The sequence below is a fragment of the Arvicola amphibius genome, chromosome 6 (genome assembly GCF_903992535.2).
Source record: "Arvicola amphibius chromosome 6, mArvAmp1.2, whole genome shotgun sequence".
NCBI lineage: Eukaryota > Metazoa > Chordata > Mammalia > Rodentia > Cricetidae > Arvicola > Arvicola amphibius.
The window spans coordinates 101,176,352-101,189,480 of record NC_052052.2 but is presented as its reverse complement, the minus strand read 5'-3'; the positions used below and the strand labels follow the sequence as shown (position 1 = coordinate 101,189,480).

The 13,129-nt window shown below is 46.1% G+C and overlaps 1 protein-coding gene across 4 annotated transcripts in view; it reads right to left on the bottom strand.

Annotated features, from left to right (window-relative positions):
• Nucleotides 1–4,583: 4,583 nt before the first annotated feature.
• Frmd4a (FERM domain containing 4A) overlaps nucleotides 4,584–13,129 on the bottom strand; it is a 310,427-nt gene continuing 301,881 nt past the window's right edge. For 3 of the 4 annotated variants that reach the window (XM_038333064.1, XM_038333065.1, XM_038333066.1), the window contains 2 exons: nucleotides 13,005–13,101; nucleotides 4,584–7,684 (listed from right to left, as the gene is read on the bottom strand). In XM_038333064.1, the coding sequence (XP_038188992.1) occupies nucleotides 7,582–7,684; nucleotides 13,005–13,101 (200 nt within the window). In that variant the 3' untranslated portion in view covers nucleotides 4,584–7,581. Of the gene's footprint in view, nucleotides 7,685–10,905; nucleotides 10,976–13,004; nucleotides 13,102–13,129 lie in introns of those variants that run through there. The other variant, XM_038333067.1, reaches the window with a different exon arrangement.

Genomic DNA, 13,129 nt, shown 5'->3' with positions numbered 1-13,129 from the left:
TGATTGTACATCAGGTGCTTTTGCCAACTGAGCATCTCCAGCCCTTGTGTTTCTTTAAAAACACGTGCTGGGTATGTTGTAGAGACAGAGACCCACATTGGAGCACTGGACTGAGGTCCCAAGGTCCAAATGGAGGAGCAGAAGGAGGGAGAACATGAGCAAGGAAGTCAGGACCGTGAGGAGTGCGCCCAACCACTGAGACGGTGGGGCTGGTCTAATGGGAGCTCACCAAGGCCAGCTGGACTGGGTCTGATGGAGCATGTGATCAAACTGGACTCTCTGAACGTGGCGAACAAGGAGGGCTGACTGAGAAGCCAAGGACAATGGCACTGGGTTTTGATTCTACTGCATGTACTGGCTTTGTGGGAACCTAGTCTGTTTGGATGCTCACCTTTCTAGACCTGGATGGAGGGGGGAGGACCTTGGACTTCCCACAGGGCAGGGAACCCTGACTGCTCCTTGGACTGGAGAGGGAGGGGGAAGGAAAATGGGAGGAGGAGAGGAGGTGAAAATTTACGTGTGCTGGTTGTGGGCTCTCAGTTGACGGCTTACTACATTGTCAAAGTTACTGATACAAGGAATCACCTGCTGACTAAGGAGGGAAACCACTTGTTTGGTGATGTAGAACAGGAGTTTACTCCTCTTTAATACACAGATAACACTTGACTCTTATGGTTGGTATGACACTTAGCAGATATAAAGTGTTGAGTATTTTGTTAAGTCTCAAATGAGCTAGATTTACTTGGTTTTGTGTTTTCCCAATTTGGAGATCATATCCTTTGCTTGACTTTCTATGTTTGACTTGTTCAGTGGAACTTTAGGTTTCTAGTATTTACTCTTTGATGTCGTTGTGATTTGTGGGAGTTGTTCCACTTTTCCTGAACTCTATGTATGCATTTCTTGTTGAATATAAATTTCTGTAGAGACTATACCAAGGTGCTTGTAAGGTACTAAACATTCAGCTCTAGGAGACCTTTCAAGGGGTCCTATGGAGCTTATACAAGTGCACATGCCTACTTTGGGGATTTGAGAGTTTGGTTTCTCTACATCTGATCACATCTGAAGTGTCTTCTGTCACCTTCATTTTAACTTAGTGTTCCACTGTGGATTTAACTTGTGTTTGCCTGATGACCAACCCAGCTGAGTACCTCTCCTGCATTCAAAGCCCTTTATGAAGACCCTAATCAAGACTGACTTCGTGTCTGTTGTTTACTATTGAGCTCTGTCCATTTTCTTGCTTCTGTATACATTCTCTTAGACATGGGTATTGTATGTCTCCGAGACTGACTGTTATGCTAAGTAATTGTTAGTGGAAGAGACATAACCTTGTGACCAGCTTGGATATTGCTATAACCTTTTCAGCTATCTTTATGTGATAGATCCCATAAAAATCAAGTCACATGTCATTTTTTAAAAAATATTTCTAAAAGATTTAGTTTTATGTTCCTATTTTGCTAGCACATATACAAGCACACCACATTTAGGCAGCACCTCTGGAAGTCAGAACAGTGTCTGCTCCCACAGAAGTGCAGTTACAGATGGTATGAGCTGTATAGGTGCTGGGAACTGAATCTGGGCCCTGTGCAAGAGCAGCAAGTGCTCTTAGCCACTGGGCCATCTCCAGCCCAGCACATCAGTTTTAATGTCACTTTTTTCTCTTGTTTAATAGTATCATTATAGTGGCATTCCTAAGAGCATAGAATTTGAGAGAAGAGGGAACTGGGAATGTCTGTACTTGCTGTAAAATGCTAGTGTTTTGTTATTGGTTTATTTGTATGTGCCTGAGTTTAACACACATGTGTGGGAAAATGCACACCGTTGGTGCACATTTGTGGAGGCAGAAGAGGGTCTCCTATCCCTTTGAGCCAAATCTCTGATTCTGGGGCTCACAGGTTTCAAACCTCAAGTGCTTTTGAGATCGCTGTATCCTGACTCCCTCTTGCCGGTCTCACTGTGAGGTGGCCTCACCTTTTTCTCACACCAGTTTAATTTGGAAGCAATCTTAAGAACCATATCTGCAAGCTTCCTGGAATTTCTTTTCACCAGACCTGGAGGAAATGATGCTGCCCTTTCTGTCCTAGGCTGAATCTTTGTCCCTGTTTTCCTGTCACTCTCTGGTAAATGATTCAGTTTTTGTTTTCTCCCCATCTTCCACAATGAAATATAAATCTCCCAGGATGAGCACTCATATCTTTTTTTGTTTACTGCAGATGTGGGAAGAAAAAGAACAGTCAGGGATGATTGCTAGAAGGATGGATCTGCCTCTAAGTCGAGAAGGAAGGCCGTTGGTGGAGCACATTTGGAGGGGACGGGCAAGAGTCCAGTTCTGTACATGATCACATTAATCATCTAGCTGCTGAGGCGGCAGTAGGAGGCACAGATTGAGGGAAGAGGTCCAGGATGGGCGGAGAAGACTCGTATCGTCGGCACAAAGGTGGCATAGCAAACCATGAGGTCCGATGTGAGTGTTAACCGCTTGAATCTGAAGTGTTCCCAGCAGGCTTGTGTCTGAATGCTTGGTCCCAGATAGTTGTGCTCTGTTGGGAGGTCGTGGGGCTTTTGGGATGTGGGCCTTGGTGGTGTAAGTAGCTCACTAGAGGTGGTCTTTGACATTTAGATCTGCCATCTTGTTCCAGTATTGCCTTTTTGTGTTCTGGTCAGCCAAGAAGCAAGATGCTTGCAAGGACTTGCCACCACACCTAACCTGCGATGAGGGACTGAAGTCTCTAAAACTGAGGCAAATAAGCCTTCTTCCCTCAGGTTGTTTCTCTCAGATATTTTGTAATAGTGATGAGAAAATACAGGAAGCCCCCCCCCCCCAAAAAAAATAATTGTCAAGAGTAAGGGAGTCCAAGAACAGAGCTGTGGGAAACTTACTTCAAGGTCAGGGAGGTGAAGATAAGGAGAGCTCCCACTGTGATGGGAGAGTGTGGTGTGCGTGAAGGATCAGGCAAGTCAAGCAAGGAATGCTGCCTGCATCCAGCGCCTGCTGTAAGTTGCATACAATGCCAAAAGAGAATTAACTGTGCATTTGGCACCATGAGGAGTCATCTCAGTATGTATGTGTGTGTGTTGTTTGTGCACCTCTAGACCTTATTGATCACCTGTCGACAGTATTACAGCATAGACTTTTCTGATCTTGCTTGAGTAGAAGTGACTCTGCTGGGAGCTTGGCTTAGTGCAAGCCGGGCAGGTTCTATACCTCAGTACCTCTTCCACCTTTTCCTGCCCTCACAGAGGCCAGCTCCTTGAACAAGGTCTGAATGAGAGCTCCTGTCTAGTGTCTTGTGTCAGTTCTTTGGGAATTGGCTTAGTCTCCTCCTGGCTTCATGCTGGTAGAGGTCCCTTGCTCTTTAGAAACTGATCCCGTGCTACTTGACCTTATCCATGAGCACCTCAGCTTTATAGGACACGGGTTTTGTGCCAGTGTGCAATGCCTTGATGGAGGCCACTGTTGCTCACCAGCCCTCAAATGGGTCTTGCACACTCCTCTTTGGATAGTTTCGTGTGTTTTTTTAAATATATATATATATATATATATATATATATATATATATATATATATATATATTCTGGGATGGCAAGGACAGGATATTTTTACTATTTTCTACAGGATTAGGGTGTTTGTATTCTCTAGGAATCAAAATAGAAACCTGAATTATCTTGTTGACTTTATGTAAGGAGAGAGGAAGAGGGATTGTGTGCACGCACGCACGCACGCACACTCATGTAAAAGGAACAGGAAGCATGAGATGGTGCCACCTTCCTGGGTTTCAGTTGTTTTCATGTGATGGAGTTTAAGGCATAGGCTCATTTCTGACATCTTAATCCATAACATATTTACAAGAGAGCTTTTTCTTTTCAAGTGTAGATTATTTTGGGATGCTCAGAAGTCTCCGAGGCAGTTGCCAGAGTTGAGGGAGTTGTCCACACTGTCCCTTTAGCTCGCTTTCAGACAGGGCCAGCATCTAGTGCATTGTTCCTCTTGCTGGCAAGCTTTAGCCTTACTCTAGTGATCAGGAAGGGCTTTCCATCCAGGGTGTTCCTGGAGGCTAGACTTCTAGTTTCCTGCTAGGAAAGAGATGTCTGTCAGGTCAGGGGTCAGGGATACAGTGGTAGCAGTCTGCTAAAGCAAGACAGTAGCCATATGCCTAATTGGGGGACTTCTGTAAATGCAGTAGGCTGTTGCTTCAGTGCTATGATTTAGAGGTAGATAATTTAACAGAATGCTAGCCTCTACCAAGTCAGCAAGCTTGCCTTTGTTTCTGGAAGCCAACAGTACCATGCATAGCTGGGTGTGGTGCATACAGGCACTCAAGCTGCAGGCAAAATGAGTGTGAATTTAAAGCCACCCTAGGCTATACAGTGAGTTCCAGGCTGGCACGGACTGCAGAGTGAGTCTGTGTGTGTGGGGGGGGGGATGGGTGTCACACACCTCCCACACACATATATTTGGGGAAGACCATGGGTAGACTGATGATGTTTGTTTTTTGGAAGAGCCCAGCACACCTGATGCAGATTCTGGAGCATGGCTACACATTTGTCATTTAGAAACAAACAGTTTCGAAGAGGCAGCTGGGGTGTTTTCATTTTGAAAATGCTTTAATAAGTGTTGACAACACTGTTCTGCAAAATGTAAAGGTACTATACAAATTCTTAATACAAAAAGAATAAATTAAAAGCAGATTTCTCTTTTAATTCTGCAACTTTGTCTACAACATACATCTTTTTCATTGATTACCGTTGAACAGAATCCAGTAAAATCATTTTACATGCTCTACAGTCAGTTTCAGGAGCAACCTAATCTTTCCCCCATTATTAAACTAGAGTCCATTTTACACAACTTGTAATAAACTATTGACATGAATGGATATGTAAAACTTTACACCTAGTTAACTAAGCAGTAATTGGTCATCTGATAGCACCTGGATGAGGTTTGCTATATTTAGAACTAAACTAATACTGAATGAAAACAAATTGGGCTTTTAACAGTTTCAACACTCACCTGCATATAACAAAATAAACCAACCTGGCTCACAACATAGTCTTCTGGCTGAAACAGGCAATTTCTTACATGTACCCAAAGAATCCAGTAGGGGCGTTAGACCAGACTGGGGGCTTCATATCTCATCTTCCTTTAAAGAAATAGGGATCTGTAAAACGTTTGCAGGTGCTTGAATACAACACCCAGAGTGTTCCCCACCACACTGACCTCCGTCTCAAAGGACTTATGCTTATTATGTACATTGTATTAACTGAACACAGCTAAACAGTAAAACCTGTTTTACTTAATCTCGGTCCTTACTACCAGACTCTCCTGATGGTGTTCACAGCTCCCATACAATTCCTCTCTGCTCCCCAAATGTATTACATTTTAGATTCTTTCTGCCTCTCTTGTTTATCCAACTGAATTGAGAACTGATTTTCAACCTGCTGTCTATGTTATAACCTGTAACCATGTAACCTTGCCTTAGTCTTTGTTCCCTTTGGACTTTTCCTGCTGCACCATAGTTCAGTCTAATTATTCAGGCATCTCTTTTTGGAAGTAAAAAAATTGACCCAGTTTATTACATTTCCTATTAGGGAAGGAAAGGGAAAAAAATCCCCAAATAAACATGCCTTTTGTAGCTCTGATCATCATACTAGGAACAAGAAAAGGTAGCCCCCATCTCCGTCAAGCCCTGGGTTCATTTGTACCATTATCAGTTCCTACCAATCCTACAGGGTTACGCCTACAAGTGTCCGGAAGAGTACTGTTTCTGAAAGCTGGGATCATCAAGCCAGCCGTGCCCAGCGCTGGGGTACCTGGCCTTTGAGTGGGCCTCAGACTGCATGGTATGAATGCCTCTGACTGTGGAAATGCTCCCACTTGACTTCCAGAACTTTCCAAGCCACGGCAGAGTGAGCCACAGGGTTGGTCCTTCCCCTCCTGGGCCAGTGGAGTCTACTGTTGTTCTTGGATTCACATACATGAACAACAGGTCTTTCTTTTGATGCCACAGCTAACTTTAGATCTGCTTTCCCACAAAAGTACTCCCACCCTGGCTGCTGTTCCTGGATGCCTTTCCCACAGGAAGTCATGACAAAGGCGACCCCGCAAGCCCCGCTTACATTCACATGTACTACCTCCATGAAAACTCTGGTGCCATCTTGAGTAACCCAGCTAAGACTGTTCACTGGTTAGTTATTATAAGATTTCGAGGCCTTTGAAGATTGATGGCTTTTGGTTGTGTGTTAAGCATAGCTCAAAACACATGTAAACGAGCAGCTTGCACGCATGCTTTTTTTTTTTTTTTTGCCTTCTTTTATCCTCTTGGTATCTGTGGACAGAGGTGGTAAATCAAAGTCATGGATACTGCTGGAGGGAAATGGGCCCTTTAGGAGCTGAGTTGCTGCAACTCTGCTCTGCCTGCCGGCTGGTAGACATAGAAATCTTCCTACCTAAGGGCATCCTTGGGTTCTTACTAAGTGACGCACAGGAGAGGTCCGTCTGAGTCCGTTGTCACACAAGTGCTAACAAACAGAATGAGCCACAACAGTAAAACACTTGAATAGACCGCAGTGTGCTTTTTCCCTTGGTTTCCCATAAAAAAGAAAATGAAACGCCTTGTACAAAAAAGAAAGGTTACACTTTTACTGGCTGTTTTAACAAGTGAGACCTGCTTTTGGCAATGATCACCTTTAGCTTCCGACCAATCCGAAAAGGAAAGCAGCTTGGGGGGTATAGGCTGAGGCCCCTGCATAGGGCGCTTCTTCCAGCCTCTGTTTCCCTTCACGCCCAGACAGACAGACCCTGCTTCTGCCAGGCCAGCCAAGCCCCCTCCATCTTCACTGTCCCATTGGGTGCATTTCCAGGCTCTCAGGTCGGGAGAAGTGGACGGGACAGCAGATGGCTCACGACAGGACACGATTTACAAATGGTTGACTTTCACTTGTGCTGCATAGAAGCAGTTTGGAACTGAGAAGGAGTTTCACTGCAGAGAAGGTGTGTTCCTCTTGGCCCCTCCTATCTATTTATGGTTGTAATGTGTTTAATCTTTGGCAGCATAGAACCGCTCATGATCCTCCGATGCGTCTCTGAGGCGCTGGTCCTCCTCAGCTTCTCTTGCAGGCTGTCTCACTACAGAACAGAGTAGTAAACTGAATGTCCCCACGAGGCAGCCTCTCTGGAAGCACCCAGTGGCCTGTGGTGGCAGCTGACGCAGCTTCACAGTCTCTGCACAGATAGGTCTTTCTTTTTTTTCATTTCTACCAATGCTTCTCTTCCACAGGAACTGCATATGCTGGCTTCCCTGACAGTCCCTGGCCTGGGCTGTCATGGCAGGGGGAAACCACCAAGGTGCCATTGAGGATTGTTGTCTGGCTCTCCGGGTAAGAGAGCCAGGGGACACACAGTGGGATCGGAACCTTCCAGAATGTCTCCTCAGTCAGGTTTTTGAGGGTGAAGGGGATGTGGAGACAGGAGGAAAAAAGTGCCAAGGGCCGAAGCTGGTGCAGGTGACAGTGTGTCTGGGTAAGGCAACTGAGAGGCAGTGAGGTGACTCAGAATGGCGTGCGGCGGTCAGAACAGGCCGGGCTGGCTCACACGAGGGTCCCGGGCTTGGCTTTTTCCTGCCCGTACCATTGGACATCAGCTAGCTCTGGATAGAGGGAGGAATCCAGGAAGCAGCTATCACTGTAGCTCCTGTGGGCCCAAGAAGAGATGGTGAGTCAGAGGAGAGCAGCACAGACGGGTTGTGTTCAGGGTGCAGGTGGAGGGGCAGGCCCAAGTCTGGCTGTGCTGCTGCTGGCCTGGGGGGCTCACAACTGTGGGGACCTTTCAGAGTCCTGTACATGATTCTCGGGTGCAGCCAGGGCTGAGGAGTCCCTGGGACTATATTATTCCTCAGGATGACTTCCTACATGACAGTTAGCGGCTTGCCTTATATCGAACCAAAGGGTCTGCACTTCTGTCCTGGAACAACATTCAAAACATGCCCCCCACCCCCCTTTTTGGTTCTTTGAGACAGGGTTTCTCTGTGTAGTCCTGACTGTACTGGAACTAGCTCTTGTAGATAGACCAGCCTGGGCTTGAATTCACAGAGATCTGCCTACCTCTGCCTCCTGAGTGCTAGGATTAAAGGCGTGCATCCCCACCACCCAGCTATGCTTTTTAAATCAATAATGTTGTGATTTTATGAATGGATTTTTAAAAAAACATGCAGGGACTGGGCCTGTAGCTCTGGTAGACAGCGTGCTTAGCATGTAACAGTCTTGCACTTGGTGCTCAGCACCAAAAATAGTGTAACGTCAAAATAAATTTCCCTCTACATAGAAAAACGTGCGTAGAAGAAAAGGGAAAGTTCTTTGGTAAGTATTGTTAGTAGATTAGATGGGAGCGATTCCTAGGTATCAATGATAGCTCACACAGATGAGCGGCTGCAGCCCTACTCACTCAAAGAGATTCCAGCTTCTAAACTGCCCTGCAGTTCCCATGCCTTGTACCAGGGGCAGAGATGCTGAGCCACTCTAAAGAGCATCTCAGAGCCTCCCAAGTCAGCTAACCTGAAGACCACCAGCCCCTCTCGCTACTGTCTCATTTGCTCACTTCTCCAGGAATACACTGAGTATTTAATACTTGGTAAATATCCCTCATCTGACCTAGCAAAGTCCGCAAAAGCTAGAAAAACCCCAAGGCATCTGTGACAGCCTGTGCTTGGAGCCCTGGAAGTGCATGAGGTTAATTCTGATTAAATGCAGCGTTAGAAGCAAAGGCAAGGCCTTAGTTATGACACTGGTCATGGGGGTCTTTGTGTGTATCTGTATTTAGGGGTAAACAAGTGGATGACTTTATACTCGTGCTGCAAACATTGGCTCCTCACTGCAAAACTGGCTTTTGTAAACTGTGTCAAAGGAACAAGAACTTTTAATGGCAAAAGGCGGTTCCTCTGGGGAAAACAGTCCCTTCATCGAGCCCTTGCACCTGCCAGAGGGGACACGTGACCTAGGACCGCCCTTCTCCAGCCACACTCACTGGCTCAGAGATGGCTAAGTAGCTTTGAGAGCATGAGGGTATTTATTTCCTCCCTGTGGCAGCTAGTGAGCTCTGCCCAGCTTAGCCGCTTAACGCATGCTCATTTGCTTAAGCTTATTTGGCTTCCCTTTCCCATGCAGCGAATACTGGCACAGCTTCCTAGATTCTTCTAGAAGTTTGTTTCTGATAAAATTGCAATGTGGGCCTACTAGGGACGTCATTTTCCTGACTGCAGCATTGGATACAGGAGTCACGCTAACCAGCGTTTCTGAAGGGACACCTCGGATGGGCTCTGAGGAAGCGAAAGGACCCGGCCTTTTGGAACACCACAGTGAACACTGAGTACACACCACAGGCTCTGCGAAGTCATGCATTGCTCTGCTTCACCTGGGATATCTCCCACGGTATCACCTAGTGACGCCTACAGAACACACGTTGGAAACAACACCATTTCTCTCTCACACAGCTCAATGTCATAGAACATGTTTGAGTCTCTTGTATGTTGGATCCTAAATAGTCTGAGGTTAAAACACTTTTTAAAAAAGTGAGTAATCACTAAATACTGAATGATGCCATATCTCCATACCCACTGTGAATTTAGAAGTGGTATTTAAGTTACTGAGCCAACTGGCTGGACACTTTGGGGTTGGTGAATAGTGCTGTAGGTCGGTGGCCATAAAGCCAGGGTGATAAGATCTCTGTGTCAGCGTGACTCTTCAGGCCAGGGTGTGAGCTGCTACCCATTTTGAACTGACTCAACCACATTCTCATGGGAGCTTTTTAAGTGCATGTCTCAGGACTCCACTGCTACCCGCTGCCATCCACCACTCAGCACATCTTAGTCCCTTCTTATTGGAGGGGAAGAGTGACTCAAATTCAAATGTTCTGGTGACATCATTCTCAGTCCCTTCCCTGTCACCAGAGGATGAGCTGTCCCTCTTCCTCCCCTGCTTTCCTCATCCACAATTGGCCAACTATAGAAATTGTTCCTGGTCTTGTCCTAGCCTACATTCCAAGCTAAATCCCTGCTTGAATCCACACCCATGACTTTTTATCTTGGTTTCTCTCTACCTCCCCGCTCCACTGCAGTTCTTTAAAGCCAGGCTCACGAAGCATGTATGAGAACGAAAAGGCATCTCTTGTCTGAGTCTTTTCATCATTTTGATTTGAATTTGTAGAGCATTCAATACTTTTATGTGGCATTTCTTCCTCAGGACTCAATTTTGTCTGTTTTGTTTTGCTGGAACTTTCCCCCTACTTCTGCCTGGCACCCTTATCATTTTGGTGTCCCGGATGTGCTTTTTAATTTCAGTGCTGTACAGTTAGTTACTTAGACTTTCAGGACCCACTGCCTCATGTTTGTGATAATAGAGCCTTACGGATTTCAGCGGTTAGTTTAGCAGCCGTGGTGGTGTCTGGGAGTCCTTCTGAGCTCCCAGCTGGTAGTGGTGACTTACAAACCACATTTTGAAAAACAGGACTCTATGGCATTTGTTGCAACATACAACTGTCACTAAAAAATGGTAGGATGCAGTTACAGTAGTTTGGGTATTTTAAACAGCAGTGGTGCTGTTTTTATGGATATGACTTACAAACCTGGTAAACAACAAACCTCTCCTTTTTTTGTATTTAAAGCCTAGAAAGTCTAAATATACTATTGAGGAGGGGGGATCTTGTGGGAAGAATGGGGACCATCCTACATCTGATGTAAAAACACACAACCAAACACATAGCTCCACATGTATCTAGAAATAAAACATAAAAATAATAGCTTCCACACCATCCAGACATTTCCTACTGGAAACTCTGACATGGGCAGAAGCCACACATATGCAGGACATCTGGATCACACACTCGTGGGCAGTAAGAACAAACGGTCCCTTACAGTACCTCTATTCATCAGTACTTTGGTGAGTCGGAGACTCAGACCCATCCATGATGGGAGAGTTTTCTGTTGCTTCTCTGAACAAAGGAAAGCGGAAGGAGGAAGAGAAGAGAGTTCATGTTACATAGAAGAAGTGGCACACATGATTAGTAGCTTATTAACACACTGGGGAGACCCAGTGACTATACGCCCATGAGTCCGACACAGTAAGAGTCACACAGAACTTTGAGTCTCCATCGCTGAGCGACAAGACCTCATTAGTTATGTTAGGAAGGCAAGTGGTGGCAACTTTTACCCATCACCTTTTTCTCTTATCACATTATTCTTGAATAATTCACAATCTGGAAAAACACCGACTTCAAGAACAGTATCTTTTTGTTTCCAGTTTGTCTTGTGCCCTTACTGGCTACATGTGACAAAGAAGGCAAGTCCAAGGGCTCACTTGAGTGAGTGGGCGTGGGACGGATGCTTGTAACTCAGAGCCTATTATTAGTCAGGTGATACAGTCATATAGTTGAATCAGATAAAACTGGGCATGACCCAGGAACTTGAGAGGGTCCCCAGAGGGTTCCAAGGGTCCTATTTGGATGGCGTGGTTTAACCACTAAAGGCACACAGATGCGTCACTCTTGTATGAATCAGTCCTGGGAGACTCTTCAACCCTGAGCCAAGCGTGTCTGGATTCAGAGGCTACATTTGTAGAGGACGGTATGACAAGTATGTCAGCGATTTGTAATAGGAACAGAGGTAGCTACTGGCAGAAGCCACACTGAGGAGTGGACCTGAGAAACATGATGAATAGTTGTAGACCATATTTTTCTTAATTTGAAAAGAGTAAAGAGGCAGCATGAAATGGTCCAGTAGATGTCCAGTCATGTGACCTGAGGGCTCATTTAAATACACCCAGGGTCGACCCAAGAAGATCCCAGGTGAAGCCCAAACTGCTGGCCTACAGTCCACATTTGAGGACCTACCAGAAAAACATAAGGTGTATGACATCTTTCTCTGTCTCACTGATGAACCCAAAAGATCTAGATACTTCCCCTTGCCAGGGGAGCAGAAGGATTCCATGAAACTCATTTATGTAAGAAGAAGCTGTAGCCTCAGTGTCATGGAAGTACTCAGTAAGTGCTAGCTCTCCTGTCCTCACCAACAGCGAAGGCTGCAGAAGAGGCCTGGTGTCAGCTCACTGCAGATAAAGGTGGGGAGTAAAGGTGCCCAGCAAGGGAGCCTGGGCGCCCAGTGGAACCAACTGCGGGGCTGTGGCTTTCTTCTGCTTCAGCTCACGGCTGTCAGATTTTCCCAGACAAGTGCCCAACTAAACAAAAGCTGTGGATTGGGCTGGAGATGCGGCCCATTTCCGGTAACCAACAGGTGTTGACAGACTAACGTCTAAGAGGCCGCAACAGAAGAGAGGAGTGGGGTGACAGCGTGTGATAAGAACAAGGCAGGATACTCGTGTCTGCTTGACCTTCTGACAGAGCAGGGCATCCCCACTGGCCACAGCTGCTTCGGCCCTAAGTCCACACTTAAAGCTACAAATGAGAGCCGACTGACAGTGAAGATTCATGGGCTGAATCTTCAGTCCCTGTGTGCAGCCTCTACTGAGAGGTCTCAAGGTACAGTATCCCCTTTGCTGATGAAGAACACTGCTTAGCCTAGACAGAAGCTTTTTCTCGGGATGCATCCCGGTAGTAAGACAGTGACCGCACTGAGAAGCATGTGTAATATCTGGCTCAGGGTACTCTCTCCCACCCCTGACAGTTTTGCTTGGCATTTCAAGTCAAATCAAATGCTTTCTGGAATTGGATCCACTTCTTGGTTTGCCTTCCTACATCCCAGGAATCACAACCTACTTTTAAGTAGAAAACCACATAGAATTTTAAATAGAACCACGTAGAATTCATCCCCATCAAAGACAGTAGGCCAGCTGGAGAGAAGGTGACAGCCATACAGGGAGATTCTTTTAGAAGGACGCGTGAGCCGCCGTGGCACTCGCTGGTGCAGCCTTCCAGCACTATGAGCTCAATGCTGACAGTGTTCTTCCTAGCTAATACAATTCAGATCCCAGAAGAACCAAGTCAACAGCTTCAAGGGACAACTCACCCAGTCTGCCAGGTCAGGATGTGGTGGGGACTGCTTGGTGGGGTGGCTCCAATTTCACTTGACGGTGTTGAGCTTCTCTGGCTTTGAGGTAAGGCAGCTATATGTAGTTGGTGTGGGAAAGGCAG